General features: G+C 39.7%; 1 protein-coding gene across 3 annotated transcripts in view; it reads right to left on the reverse strand.

Annotated features, from left to right (window-relative positions):
* Nucleotides 1-274: 274 nt before the first annotated feature.
* CHRDL1 (chordin like 1) overlaps nt 275-14,630 on the reverse strand; it is a 38,810-nt gene continuing 24,454 nt past the window's right edge. For 2 of the 3 annotated variants that reach the window (XM_071442475.1, XM_071442473.1), the window contains exons 6-12: nt 14,080-14,173; nt 11,943-12,010; nt 10,684-10,858; nt 7,221-7,415; nt 5,367-5,534; nt 4,164-4,253; nt 275-2,893 (exon numbers count right to left, since the gene is read on the reverse strand). In XM_071442475.1, coding sequence (XP_071298576.1) covers nt 2,763-2,893; nt 4,164-4,253; nt 5,367-5,534; nt 7,221-7,415; nt 10,684-10,858; nt 11,943-12,010; nt 14,080-14,173 — 921 coding nt within the window. In that variant the 3' untranslated portion in view covers nt 275-2,762. The remainder of the gene's footprint in view (nt 2,894-4,163; nt 4,254-5,366; nt 5,535-7,220; nt 7,416-10,683; nt 10,859-11,942; nt 12,011-14,079; nt 14,174-14,630) is intronic. The other variant, XM_071442474.1, reaches the window with a different exon arrangement.

The raw sequence follows: 14,630 nt of genomic DNA on the forward strand, positions 1-14,630 counted from the left end.
TTGGCAATGCTTGATTTCTTCTTAGGTTGTTTTCCATATATGGATGTCAATGCTTTGATTTTCAAAATTAATCTAGCTGGGTAGGTGAAAGCTGAATTAAATTGGGTATTTTCTAGTCTGACTCTTCCATAACTCAGTATTGATTTCACAGCAGGCAGTCATGCACTGCACCCAGCTGGGAACATGACTTCAGACCTTGAGGTGCCAGCAGCCACCTGCAAGCAGGGAGCTAAAACCAAACACCTTGAACAAACAGCACCCTAGGCAAACCATCTTATTTTATTATCAACTTCAGAGTTTATTAATTTATCAAACCAGGTCAAAGTGATACAACAAGTACATAAATAAGTACTGTAACAGACATACATCTCATGAAGAGAATGCAAAACATGACACTGTGTATTTTGTTGTCTTTAGTGACCAGAAACCGGAAAAACGCAACACTGCATTTTACTAAATGATGCTTTTTGCTTTTCTTAAGAAATGTTTATTATAAAATAAATACACAATCTGGATTCCACCAGTCCTGTCACAAATCCAAAAAAGCAGGTTGCCATCCTCATTAAAAAAAATTACAAACACTGTACATTTTCCACTTAGTCTTTTGCCACCAGCTACTGCTACAAACAGACAATGCCTGTTAGGTGAGAAATCAACTGCTGGTCTTCTCACAGAACACTACAATTCTTCAGAACCTCCTCCTAAAGATTTATAATAAAATTTTACAGTCCTGCAGCACATTTCAACCCAGTAGTTGCCATGTGCAATCAGCGCTTCTCATGCCAAACTGCTTCTTCTGCAGTTACACTGCAGCTCTGGTGCAGTGAGGTCTTAGGGCCTTTGTTTTGATATGCTACACCCCTTTCCAACACCAGGACAGGACTTATGGAAGCATCAGTCCCCTGGAAAGGTGGCAGGACAGTTCACTTAGTTCTCCTTTTCATGAACAGTGATATAGAGGATTTCTCTTTGCCAGGTGTTCCTGCATTTCAACTTGCTGCACTTTCAAATGGCCTGTATGCCCAAACCTCATCTGCTCTCTGTCCAGCCCTAGGGGCAGCAGGGTGGTCCTGACATCACCCTGTATGTTTTCTCCTAATTCCCTTCAGCCTTTCCTTCACCTTCATGTCTGTTCTCCTCACTTGCTCCTCTTTGTTGAGAAGCCCTGCATCCCACTCACACACACACACAGCACGGCCAGGCCCTGGGTGCCATGGAGAAGCCTGGTCCTGAGGCCTGCACTGTCTGATGGAGGCTGCCAGGGTCTGCTGCCCCAGCCAAGGATCCCCTCACCATGGTGAAGCTCTGCCTGAATGGGCTTTTGGCATTCAGCACCAACCTCTCCCACAACTTCATCCCTTTAGGAATGTGGACACCCTTGAGTGCTGTCACTGGCAGAATGACAAACCTCAAAATCCTTCCTGTCACTGTTGATTTCACTCCCTGTGAAGCCCCAGCCCCCGGCTCAGGCCATTTCCATAAAGCTTTGTTTCCTAGCTTGTGTTTGAACAGCACTATTCCTGTCTGCTTGTGGAGTAGAAAACGGGAGCAAAAGCAGGCAGAGCCACTTGCATCTTGGGATTTAATCCAATATTGCAGCCACAGGGCAGTGCAGGATTTTGGTGAAAACAGTTTTCAAATTGTTATAATTAGTCTGCAGATGAAAGTCACTTCTCTTAAACACACTGCAGACATGCTATACTAATTTTAACAGAATCTCTCAGATTTGAGTTTTTTTCCTGAACAGTTGTCACAACAAGCAGCTGCTTGTTGTGCTCTACAAGCCTGTAGCTGTTTGTTGTTTGTCATGGGAGAGAGCTATTCTTGACACATGAGAATTGAGAGGTCACCCTCAGAAAAATGAAGATTGTGTTTGTAACAAATCAGAACAAATAAATTAAGTTCTGTCACAACTTTTAAGGCATTATTAATCATGAGTTTTAATGGTTTAGGTGTTTTGAAAATACTGCAAGTACTTCACCACTTTCTGCTACGTCTCTTTAGAAGGTGGTTTACCAGCCAAGAGCATGTGTAAATAGGGCCCAGAAGAATGAAGTTATTAGGGTTATTATAGGGAGCTAACACTTTTAGGGAAGTGGGTGGAAGAAACAGTGAAAACCACTTGAAAGCCAACATTTGCTCCAATTGCTACAAAAATATATTGATTGCCACTAACACCTGCTGTTCAGTTTATGGACTTTATTTGCTCAACTACAAGACATCATCCCAAAGGCAGGCTGCTAAGGAGTCTGTTAGTTTAAATCTGGTATTTATGTCTCCAACATGAATATTGTATCACTCCTATTTTTCCTTCACTACTACAAGAAATCCATGAATCATTTCAACACCAGAAATGGTATAAATTCAGGACAGGATATAATGCTCTCCATAGCTCCTGCACATTTATTAGGTGTCCTTCTTTTCATTAGTTTGAATAACTTGCCAAATAATAATAGTAAAAATGTTCTGTTTTCTCTTTTTAACTTGTAAAGAAATGCAACTCTAGGAAAGCACAGTCTTTCTTTCTCCTTCCCCCACCAGTAACACAGAGCCTTCTAGTCTTTTGGAGGAGATATTTGAACAGTTGACACAGACCACTACACATAAAGCAGCAAATTTGCTGTGCATGATGTGAATAATTACTGCATTATAGTTTTGGGGTTTAGGGCAACTGCTGACTTAAGCAAAATAAGCCTGCAGTCCAGCTGCAGATCCAAGTTTTCAGAAGTTTTCTTGTGTTTTTCCCTCCAGTGCTGTCTCCCTTAACAGTGACCCTTTTCAGACTTTTCAAGGTACAAAACCTTTACCAAATCCTCGAGCTCAGTCCTGCACACTCTGCTTTCACACATTTGGCTGATCTGAGCTTCTCCCTCGCTAAATATTTTCCACTGGCCTGAAAACAAAAACACAAAGGAGACAGATATTGACTTAGAAAAGGGCACAGGGACTTTGAAGACATTTACAAGCACTCTGCAAACCAACTGATTCACAATGGTCAAAGAGGGAATGTCCAATCCTCCCATGGAAAATATTTGAAGCATCTTAAAACCATGTAACATATTCCATGCAAAATAACTTTGTTAAAAAAATAAATATGGATCAGAATATTACTATTTTCTTTAATTAAGTAGTCCTGTAAGTTGGCTCTATTTATTCAACCATTTCATGACACTAGATACCCTGGTAAACCAAAGTATTTAAAAGCTGGGAAGCAACACAGCTAAATGTTTCATGTACTGTGAACTCCTCCTACCTGTGCCTAATACAAAGTGTGATGGAAAATAATATTTCTACACATTTATGATAGTGGTAATAGAAATGCATGCTGTCCTGGTAACTAGAATACTACTGGCTACTAGAATACATTGCAGATAACAAGAAGAAGCTTATGGAAGGCTGACAGCAAAAAACTAGGGAATTTTTTATATGAAAACATATGTGTATCTCAATAGGTTTGTAACAATTAAGAACATATTATTTCTGGGAAAAAGACTTTTAACTAGGAAAAAAGTTATAGAAAAAATTTCTAATTGTAATAAGAAAGAACTAGGAATTAAAAATATCTATATCCTATTTCAGTTAGCAAATTAGCTGAATTACTAATTGTTAACTACTGTCACAATCCCAAACTGGATGAAATACAAAAACCAAATTGAATCAAGAGTGATAAAAATAGTACATATCCTTTCATAAAACATATTTTAATAATGAAGGTGTTGTTAAGAGCATAGGAAAGTAATCTTTCAAATACAACATAAGTGCATGTAGAACCCCTTTAAAAATATCTGATTTTTTTCCCTTCTAAATTTCTTTCTACAACACTGGGGTAACTTGACATGTTCCATAAATAAATCCAAATTCTGCAGCTGTGCTGACATTAGTCATATTTCAGACTTACTCTAGCATGGGCAGAAAAGATCCTATATTGTACTTTATCAAAACACAAGAGACTTAGACAGCATGTACATGAACTACTGTTACATGTATCTATATTTTAAATTGCTGTACTTTGATTACTTAAATCTCAACTTATCAAATATTGTGATCATATACTAGTGGAAAATTCAGTAGATCCATTTGACTGGGATGAGCAACAGAGAATGTTTTTCATGGCTATGATTATATGGAGAGTAGAAACCTCAGTAGGTCAGAATTTTACTTACTAAGGGTTGTCCTTGTTATCAACTTGAAGTAAGGAAGTCCTTCAAATTCTCTCTTGGACAATTTTTCAACATAGAGGTGATGCAGAATCCCTTCAGCAAAGAAATGAGAAGTGCATGTTACTGGAAATGTGCCCATTGTTCTAAACCTAGAGTGCTGCCCTACCTTTTTGTAAAATTTTCAGTCTATTCTTTTTTAAATTCTGTTTCTCCATCCCTCTGGTTTTTTTCCTTTTCTCCTGTAAAACTATTCTCCTGTGAAACTGGGATTGCAGCGAGTTTGTGAGAGGTGTGAGAATTAGCCAATTCTTTTCCAAAACATTGAATCCTTCTTAATTATGAGTAAATGTAAGATTACAACAGAAGCCCAAAGTCCCAGTGTCTTGGAGAAAAACAGCATAATTCTGCAGTCAGATACCATTTTGAGCCAGCAGGCAACACGACTGTCAAAACATTATTAGGCTTTGTGGCTTTTTAACACACAGGCTAGTTGTGAACCTCCCAGTGCTCTGTGATTTCTTTTCTGCTCCCACTTTGGCCTTGGCTTTCTCCTTTAAAGCATCTAGAGATGTATAATTTCCATGCAAAAGGGTGCACTGTGTGAGGGTTCCCCATGAGGATCATATGCTTTTTGCTTAAAGTAGATAGAGATGATTTTTATGAGGCTGGAGATAATTTTTATTACACTGAAAGTTCATAATTTGCAGTAGTGCTTGGGCTTCTGAATGCTTCTCTATTTTGTTCTAATTTTACCAGTTAGTCTAGTAAAAGATACTGTTTCCATCCTTAACACATTTTTTGCCCATATTCTATATGCACCATCATGGGTGTATCATCACATGGCAGACAGGGCAGACCAATTTCAATGGAAAGCTTTTTGGTCCTAAGTAAGTAATCCTAAGTAAGAGCCTCCAGGCACTTGTTTCAAACCCTACTACCCATTTATCTGCAATAAATTACAGAGTAATACTGAAAACCTGTTTGTCATTGTGCTTTTGCTCCCAATGAAGGGTAGGAGTTAGCAGAACTACAGCTTTGTGTGTTTCTAATGAGTTTTGTACAGAAAAATTTGAGTATGATGGAAGTGGCTGTAATAGTAATATCCTAAAGAGCCAAAAGAACAGCAAAATGCTTAAATCTGTAAATTGTCCTGGGATTTTAGTGGAAGGTGATGCACTGTTTAAAGAAAGAAATTTCTCAACTCACCTTTTCTAATTGTCCACACATGTATTTCTATTTGAGGTGGCTTTTCAATCTCTATTGCAATTTTCCTGATGGTTTCTCCTTCCTCTGTGAAAATGGATTCATAGACAGGAAATGTCTCTTTCCCACAGAAGTAATCTTTGTTGTCAAAGGTTTGACTTGGCACATCTTCTGTTTAAAAAACAAAAGGACAGAGCACATACTACAGCTATAATCAAGTCCTCCAGAATTTACAATAGCCAAGAATGGTTAGTTTGAAAGTAGAATGTTCATTTGTATGGCCACACAAATCCATCTCCAGCTGTTAACACAGACACTTAACAGTGTTCTGCCAGGCTCTGGTAGCCTGTCCATGGTGGTAAAACAGTATTTATACTTCTAATCCAGTTTCCTGAGGGAATAAGCTGTGTAAAACAATGTGGTCTGGGAGACTCCTCACAAGTCTTGAACCTGTTGTCTACTTTTCAAGCATATTTGAAATTATGTTAGAAATCTCAGGGTAGTAAAAGAACTAAATGAAAATTGGTGGTTGGTTAGAGTGAAGAGACCCAAATTAATGTTTTGCTGAGGAAAAGAATCTATGAGGTTTGCATTTTGCTTGGCAGCAGCCACGTGGCCAGTGCAAGCCTGAGCCAGCCACAGCACACATTATCTCTTGCCCACCTGGTAAAGTTGTAGAGGCTAAGTAGAAATTGTAATTATTCTGTTTGCAATTGAAAGTTGGGCAGGAGTATAAGAGAGATGATACAACTCAGAGGCTCAGACCACTTTTTGTGGAAACACCTAACAATTAATACATCTCCACATGTACAAGACAGACTGCAGGAAAAGGTTCGGGTTTCTTAAAAATGGGTACATAGATCTCAAAAACAAGGCAGTAGCCTCCTTTTTGCCATTAATTTTTCTATTGAAGCCTGTTAGCCAGGCTTTGTTGGCTGTTCTTCCAATGAAATCTGTGGATCTCTGCTTCACAAGCATTCAAAAGGCCTAGATACACACCTCCTGCCTGCCTACTGCCTCTGCATCATGTTTTTTCCCAGTAAGCAAGACTAGCAGGAGAAGATGGGAAGTGTGCATTCTGCACAAATGTTTCTACAGTGGCTGAGCAGCTCATTTCCTCAGAGCATTCTTGCCCAGTGCATCACGAAACAAACACAGAAATGGGTACATAAGGGAACTGTTTAAAGGCACATAAGGGAACTGGACAGTCCTTTACCTTTTGTATTACATGAAATATGGCTTTTCATTTGGCAAACCATCAGCAGAATCCTTTTAGGAGATTTTTCACTAGCTGTAAACACTTATTTTAGTAATGTCTACATAAGTTTTATCATTAGTACAGCATAGACACAATGCTAAATCTGTGATAAGTTAGTATTTATTTTAAGGATTAAGTTATGTAACTGACACCAATCAGAGTTATGAATCCTTCTGGTACATTTTAAAAAGCAGAAATGATGTTATCTCCACGTGGATTTTAGAAGCTAGAAAATATCTGAAGGTTCTGTTGGCACTGTAGTGGGGGAAGGATGGGAGTCTTTTGGCAGTAATGAACTTTCTGTATACATTTCTGTAATACTCTCTTTGGAAGTGAGCATCAGGAAGTCGTGTTAACAGCAGAGAGAAAGGCAGTGACTGCTAAGGACATGTGCCAGCAGCATGTCCCCTGTGTGAGGAGCAGCAGCAAGAGGAGAGGTGGCCAGGCAGCTCTGCTGTCTCACACTGAGGCCCCTGCACACCCCTGGAACATGGCACAGCTGCTGCTGCTGTTCACATCAGAGCCTGTGGTCAGGAGGCTTGAGCCAAGCCCTTTAACATGCACAGCAAAAAGGTGGTCTGTGATCAACTTTGTTTTACCTGGACAGACTTTACAGCATTTTCCTTCTACTTTCTGAGGGTATTTGCAGGGATATTGTTCTGGACAGTGAATTTTCTTACATTCTTGTTTGGTGATGTTGCAGGTGCACAACACACACTCTACGACTCCAAAGGCCCGGAGATTGGGATGCCAAGATTCACCATGTGAGTATGTTTTGCCATTTGAAACACAAACTACAGAAGAAAAGAAAAAGAAGAAAAAGTTCAAGTGGAAAAGGTATGTTCACTTCCTACTTGTCTATAAATACTAATTTAATTCATGCCCATTGTTTAAAGTAGTGTCTCTGCATCATCTGTTAGCATCTCAGGCCCATTTCTCTGCTTTTTAATTTTAACTTGTAGTTCCTTTATTTAAAATGAGTCTGAGCCCGTGGTCACCCTTTTCTGAGCAGCTTTTCCTTGATGCCAACTCTGCTGATGCTGATGTCCATTAAGTTTTGAGGAAAACAGTGAAGGTCAAGTGTCTGACTAGCTCCCCCCCAGTTCATGCATTTCAGTTATGCATTAACCAGCTTAGAAAACTCACTCCCTCCCCTTGTATTCTCAGTCCATACACAGGACACAGCCTGCTACAGTGGCTTTGGCTGCATTTGAATTGAATTTGGAGATGACAAGTTCATGTCATTTGAGTCATCTGCACAGCTCCAGCCATTTGCTGAACACAGCCTTTGCAGTGAGAGCAATGCTATCAGCTGGCTGGATTAGTGATACCTGGGCCTTTTATTGCCTGTACATGAGAGTCCTGCTATGTAGCACACTGAAAAAAACACAGAATACTTGCAAAATGAAGTTTAATTCCTTTGTGGAAATAGGTATGTCGATAGGTATATAAATTCATTTGGCTTTTGGAATCACAAGAAAACATGAAAAGATTCATTAGGGACTGAAATTTCATTCCAAAAGCTTCTAAGAACTTCAGAATATTTATTCATCTGAGCCCCTGGGAGTCAGAGAAATACAGCTGACACAAAGAGAGTGGAAAAATCCATGCCTGGTAGAAGCCACTTTGGGTCACCCAGCAGTTGATGGGAATTAAATCACTTTACACCATGTTTCCATTTGTCCTATAAATCCTACTTCTTTCTTTTAGAATATTTTATAAACACAAAGAAAAATGCAAACTAATCCTAACAAGGTGAAAGAAAGGGCACTGCCTGATTTCTAAAAGCAACAAAAGTGGAGCTGGGATATGTTGTAAATATTTCCAATTCTTCTAATATGCCATCATTTTTATTAATGTTTTTTATTTGTAAAATATGTTCCTATTTTGCCTGTAACTTTCAAAAGCAATTTAAATTTTATCTGTAATCTGAAATTTATATCTAACTGGTAACAGATGTAACCAACTGGTTTATATATTTTAGTGAGTTACTGAGATTTATGGGGAGTGTTTTTTGCAATGTCTTTCATGAGCTTATGCTATCATTTAGTTAGTAATTTGCTACTTTTTAACTCTTTTTTTAAGACATGAGATTTTTTTTAGAGATAGGAAACAGTTTTGTTTCTCAAATAAAAGTGAAGTTTTATCTGTAAACTAAGAACATGGGAGAAAGAGCTATAAATGAAAAAACTGGTAAGTACTCAGCTGCTCAGCAGGCTTCTTACATGCCTAAATAGCATACTATTGCTAATTTGTATGCTTCCATGGACTTCTTTTCCCCCAGCCAGAGTTCTCCAGGTCCTTTATGGACATAAATACTTCCTGAGTTCTCCCTGACAGGTGAAGGGATAATACATGACACTGTATAGATACATACTCTCTGTCTTTTAAGGGGTTTTTGACACAGAACAATTAAATAAATACTCTGAGGCAGGAGATGAAGACTCTAGCAAAAGCGAAATACTGGCAAATAACTTCTAGTTACCCTGTTTTTAGTGCTCTTCATGCTCAGAATGAGAAATCTGTATCCACACAACCACACAGTATTTGCATGTCAGAAGAGCTGTGAGTTTGTTCTTTAACTTGTTGAAATATGTCTCAAGGGACATGTGCATTAATTACTAAAACACTTGTTAATTGCACAGGAACAAAAGAAAACACATGGTCAGCATTCCTGTTTCCATCATGGGGATCTCTCAGACACTCTCCAGGCAGTGAGTGTCTGAAGCTATACTGCATCCAGAAATATGCTGCTCATCTGTATCTCCTTTATTTGCTGAAACAAGTCAGTTAGAAACTGCTTTGATGATGTCTTCATGTGCAAATTACATGTCAAAGACATTGCACTGTGTGGAGATTCCTGCTCCTAGATTCACCATAAAACACTGGCATGATCTGAATGCTTTTTCATGCTTGTTCAGGTGGATAATAAAGATCCTATAGCCAACATTCCTTCTGTTAGTTAATACCTTAAAAGATTAGTTGGCCCTAATACAAGGGATTTTAACTCTTTGTGGTAGTTTCTAAGTATGCTGACTGGTATTTATGGATAGATGCTCTTCTGAGCATGTGTTTTTACAGCTATTTCTTTTATAGCTTCCTAGGCCTGTTCCTGCAGACCTCTGTTCACAGAAGTACACCTCCTGTGGGAACTGAGCATTCCACCCTTTTTACTGTACAAAACCTGCTGTCCTACTAACTGGTGAATGCTATTTTCTTTATTTTTGTCCTTCCTGTAGTGCATGAGGAGCATGACTTGAATATGGTTTGCCACATGGGCTTAAAATTCTGCTGTCCCCAAAACATAGCATGTCCTATATTCTATTAGCAGAAGGCACTAAAAGATTCTTTACAGTGAGAGTCATTGCATTGGTTCAATTTGCCTCTCTACAGCTCAGGCATCCAGTACAGGCTAATTGCCTACTCTGCCTCTCATGTTAGTCACAGGGGAGGGAGATATCCCTTGTATCCCACAGTCTCAGGAAACTGTTGAAGGTGGGGGAAGACATAAGACTGTCTTTCATGAGAATAATTTGCTAAGTCTCAGAGGCAGAAAACCTCCTGATACTGTGGCAAAGCTTTATGGCTGAGATTTGCAGGGCAGTTGAAATATAAGCTGTTTGCAGCTATAAAAGTTACAAAATAGGAGAGAGTGTAAAGAAAATAGCCACAAACAATTTCCTCCAGGACAAATCACTGTGTGAACAAGTTAGTGAATCTAAAGGCATTGGGGTGTCCTTTGTGACACAAAGCACTCACTTCCCTGGCAGCCAGCACATGAGCTCTCAGAATTAATGGGCACAATCCCACAAAGTAACTCGGAGAGCAACACTACTTTTGCAGAGTGAAATGCAATGTTGTACATGTAGGCAGACCTGATTTCAGTCAAGAAGGAATTTCATATCCTCCATAGCTTATTGCTTTTGCCTCCCTCATTTGCATTGGATTTCTCAATAGCAGTGCGAATTTTCAAGATCCTGCTGTATATTTTGAGAGGTCTTTTTGAGCTCTGGGTCACTGATCCTGACCCAGATCAATCCTGGAAGCAGTGCCTGTCCTTACCTCGGCCGTGCCTGTGCTTGTTGTTGATGACGATCTGGACGATGGTTCCGGAGGCCTGCTGGGGGTCGGGCAGGGCCCCGCGGTTGCCCCTGGCACTGGGGAATCGGGGCACGTTCACTGCCTGCCTGCCTGAGCTGGCTGCCAGGTCGTAGTGGGAGCGGTGGTAGGAGTGCCTCTGGAGACAGAAAGGCAGCAGGAGAGTCAATGCCTCATTCCAGTGAATGGGGGTACGAGTAGGGAACGAGTACTGCTGGATAAAAGTAGGTGTGAAGTGCATAGCATGTTTTCTAAAAACACTGCTTCTTTTCAGAGAATCATTTTCTAAATGCCCATGAACCTGAAGGTTTCATATTACAGCCCTTATTTGTGATGGTGTTCGCAGGGGTCTGAGGATGAGGGAAGAGACGAGGATCTGACTCCATGTTTCAGAAGGCTTGATTGATTATTTTATGATATATATTATATTAAAACTATACTAAAAGATTAGAAGAAAGGATTTCATCAGAAGGCTAGATAAGAATAGAAAAAGAATGATAGCAAAGGCTTGTGACTGACCAGAGTCTGGACAGCTGGACTGTGATTGGCCATTAATTAGAAACAACCACATGAGCCCAATCACAGATCCACCAGTTGCATTCCACAGCAGCAGATAATCATTGTTTACATTTTGTTCCTGAGGCCTCTCAGCTTCTTAGGAGAAAAAATCCTAAGGAAAGGATTTTTCAGAAAATATCATGGCTACACTTATTTTATAGACATGATTCTTCTCACTCACCCAAAGATCTGCTGGTTCATGCATTTAAGTAGTGCACCTAATGCTTAAAAGCCCTTCAGATTCTCTCCAAATGCTGTTACAAAAATCATCTTTTGAGCAGTTAATTGTTAATGGATACTTTTACCACCAAAGACAGTGAAGCCCTATAGTAAATATATGTGTGTATGTGAACTGGGAAGCAAGTATTTGCAATTATTATTTAAGAGCAATTCTTGCATAGCAAACTAATACTGTCAAATTTTATTCTTATAGAGCATGTACAGAAAAAAACAAATCCAGAGACTTCAGGAGCTCTTGCTCTAATTTAGCATTATTCATGAATTCAGGTTGAGTGAAAGAAACTTGTTTTTGGCTAGATTCACAGAACCCAGAATGAGGCAGTAGTTATTCAGACCCATTATCATCCTTTTCTGTTTTTTCCCCAATGTACTGCCATGCACAGCACAGCAAGAAAGTATGTGCTTAAACTGTAGCTCCCACTTACAGCTTCCCTGTTGGCTGGCTGCCGGAATATGTCTCCATCAGAATGTTCCCATGACAATTCTCCATCTCCTGTACATGAAGCAGAACAGTATCCATTAGAGGAGTACAACACCTTGGGAGATACAGAGGGGAAAAGTCTCACCTGGCTTTACAGCTGTATTAGGGTCTAGTGAGTAGCACAGGAATGAATATGAAAATCAGCAAATTTTGATAGTAATATACTTGGCCATGCAGGGAGCAGAAACTGATACACAGTTTCCTCCGTGTGAGCTGTGCTAGATCTTTGCAAATATTTTGTTTAGGTTTGCATTTCATAGAAAACACAGCAGCGAGATAAAAAAGCTTCTGCCATATTGAAAAAGACAAGGTAGATTATGAGATAAATGATCATTTTACCATTTTTAAAAAAGAGCAGTAGACAGGAGAATACATTTAAAAAGCCCTGGATCACTGCAGACAGTGGGTCGCCTCAAGTGCATAATCTGATGTAATCTCACCTCTGCTATGGAAATGCTAATGAACTGGTTTCTCACTAGTGACTGTGTCTGATGTGACTGATTTCTCCACTGTAAGGCTGGTTTGCTGCATAGGTATGTTTGATACTTTGTACTTTGAAAGTCAGATTGATTTTTGTAACTGGAAGAGGCTGGTTTCAGATGCAGCTCAGGTAACTACCTGGTAACTGACATCAGACAATTAACAAGGATTTTCTTTAATTAACTGTCAATGTATTACATTTAAAACAGTATATCACTGTATTTCTTCCTGGGAACAGAGCTATCACTTTGCTTGTTTGAGATCAGGTGGCTTCACAAGCAGCTTGTCTGGCAAAAAGTTTCAAGATTTGTAAAGATACTGTGGAGTAACATGGCAAAGCAGCAAAGAATGAGGAACAATCTCTGTGCAAAGGAGAACTGCAGAGAGATCCTCATCCTTGTTCTGTCTGAGGTGATGTGTTCATACAGCACAGAGCTCTGCCCTCCTGAGAAATCAGCTCAGCTCCTCCATGGTGCCACACATAAGTTAATTACCACTGCTTGGTCCCAGAGGAAGCAGCTTTGTCACCCTGCTGCACTGACAGCACTACACAGCTTCTGTGCAAGACTCATTCCTTCAAATTGCACAGAGCTCTCTCTGCATCCTGCTGCTTTATTAGCACTGATGCACTCTCAAGTACCTTCCTGCTGGCTCAGACCTCCACTGCTCAGAGCTTTTGGTTCAATTTGTGCACTCAGCCAACTCCTCAGGTCAGGTGCTGTGGGACTTTGCTGGTTTGTGTTTCACAGCTCTTGCACCATAGGGAAAATTATACAACCAGCTAGATATTTTTACCATGCAATAGTACTGAGTTCAAACAAGCAGAATATCAAAAGAATGCAGCAGCACAAAGGTGCAAGTAGGGGAGATTTTCAAAGCATCCTAGCATCACTGATATTTTGAGTGGCACTTCTGAAAAACACAGGTACCTTTAAGTGCATATCTGCATCTTAGAGAACAGGCCATAGATGCTTAGATACCCTGAAAGTGGTGGTTCAAGTGCCATAATACTAATAGTGAGATAAAATACATTTAGAAATTCTCAGATATTTTGGGCTTTTAGACAGACAGACAGGTTTTGACATTCAGAGAGGCTGGGAAGGCCCCTAGAATCAAGTGTCCTGTGGGTACAAGATCTAAAAGGCAATTGCTAGTAAAATATTGAAGTCACCTGAGTATTGTCTGACACATAATTTAAAATGGAGTAGTTGCCCTTGCCTCTGAATTGAAATTCTCAGGTCTTGCCCAACTAGAGTAGGTCTGCTACCTTGTCAGATAGAAGCTCATCTTTCATTACAAAGCTTCTCTACCCAGAGTAATGGCAGCTACTTCAATACATCATTTGAAGCCTTGATTTACCTCATTAGGGGGATGCAACTTTATCATCCGAGCACTCTCACCTTGTTTCAATTTAACAAAACAAAGGTAGCAATGTTACCTTGTTGGCACTCACAGAGTAATTTCCCAAAATACATTGGATTGTAATTAAATGGGAAACTTGGAGAAAGTGTCCTGAGTGACAGTGCTGGTGCACAGACAAGGCTCTGAAAGGGGAAAAGTAAATTCAGAACCTGTCCTTCTGTGACTGGCCTTGAACGTACCTCTGCAAACTGGACAGCAGGACTCCGGAACAGAAACTGGGAAAGAGCAAGTTAACTTGGGACAGGTCTTCAATCCACAGTACACATTTCCTTCCTGCCAGTAAAATACAAATGGGAATTTAGAAGGAGTTGTTGATTGTCTGGTACTGTATATTCTTTTTTTTTTATGGATATGCTTAAATATGTGTTTACATAAATGCCACTCTATGCAAAAAGCAGAATATTAGATTAGAGCAGTCTGTTCAGTATTTATTATGAAATAATTAGTTCATGAAGAATATGATGATGATTTTATGAGAGGAAGTAGAGAGCTGCCAGTAGTTGATACTGAAGAGCTGGTTAGATTGAGAGGGATGTTTTGGTTCAGACACGCTCTGAAGAGTCACTGGGTGACTGCTCAAATATACTGGATTTGAATTGTGACATCTCAGGAATGGCTCTGTGGCCCAGTGCCAGCTCAATGCTGTCCCCTCCCAGCCTTGGGGCTCTTTACTTATCAGCTCAGTCTAAATGAAATCAGTCATTGGTTTAGTGCTATATTTTCCAGTTAG

This window comes from Agelaius tricolor, unplaced genomic scaffold, assembly GCF_023055355.1.
Source record: "Agelaius tricolor isolate 1412-34295 unplaced genomic scaffold, bAgeTri1.0.p SCAF_17, whole genome shotgun sequence".
In the NCBI taxonomy this organism is placed as follows: domain Eukaryota; kingdom Metazoa; phylum Chordata; class Aves; order Passeriformes; family Icteridae; genus Agelaius; species Agelaius tricolor.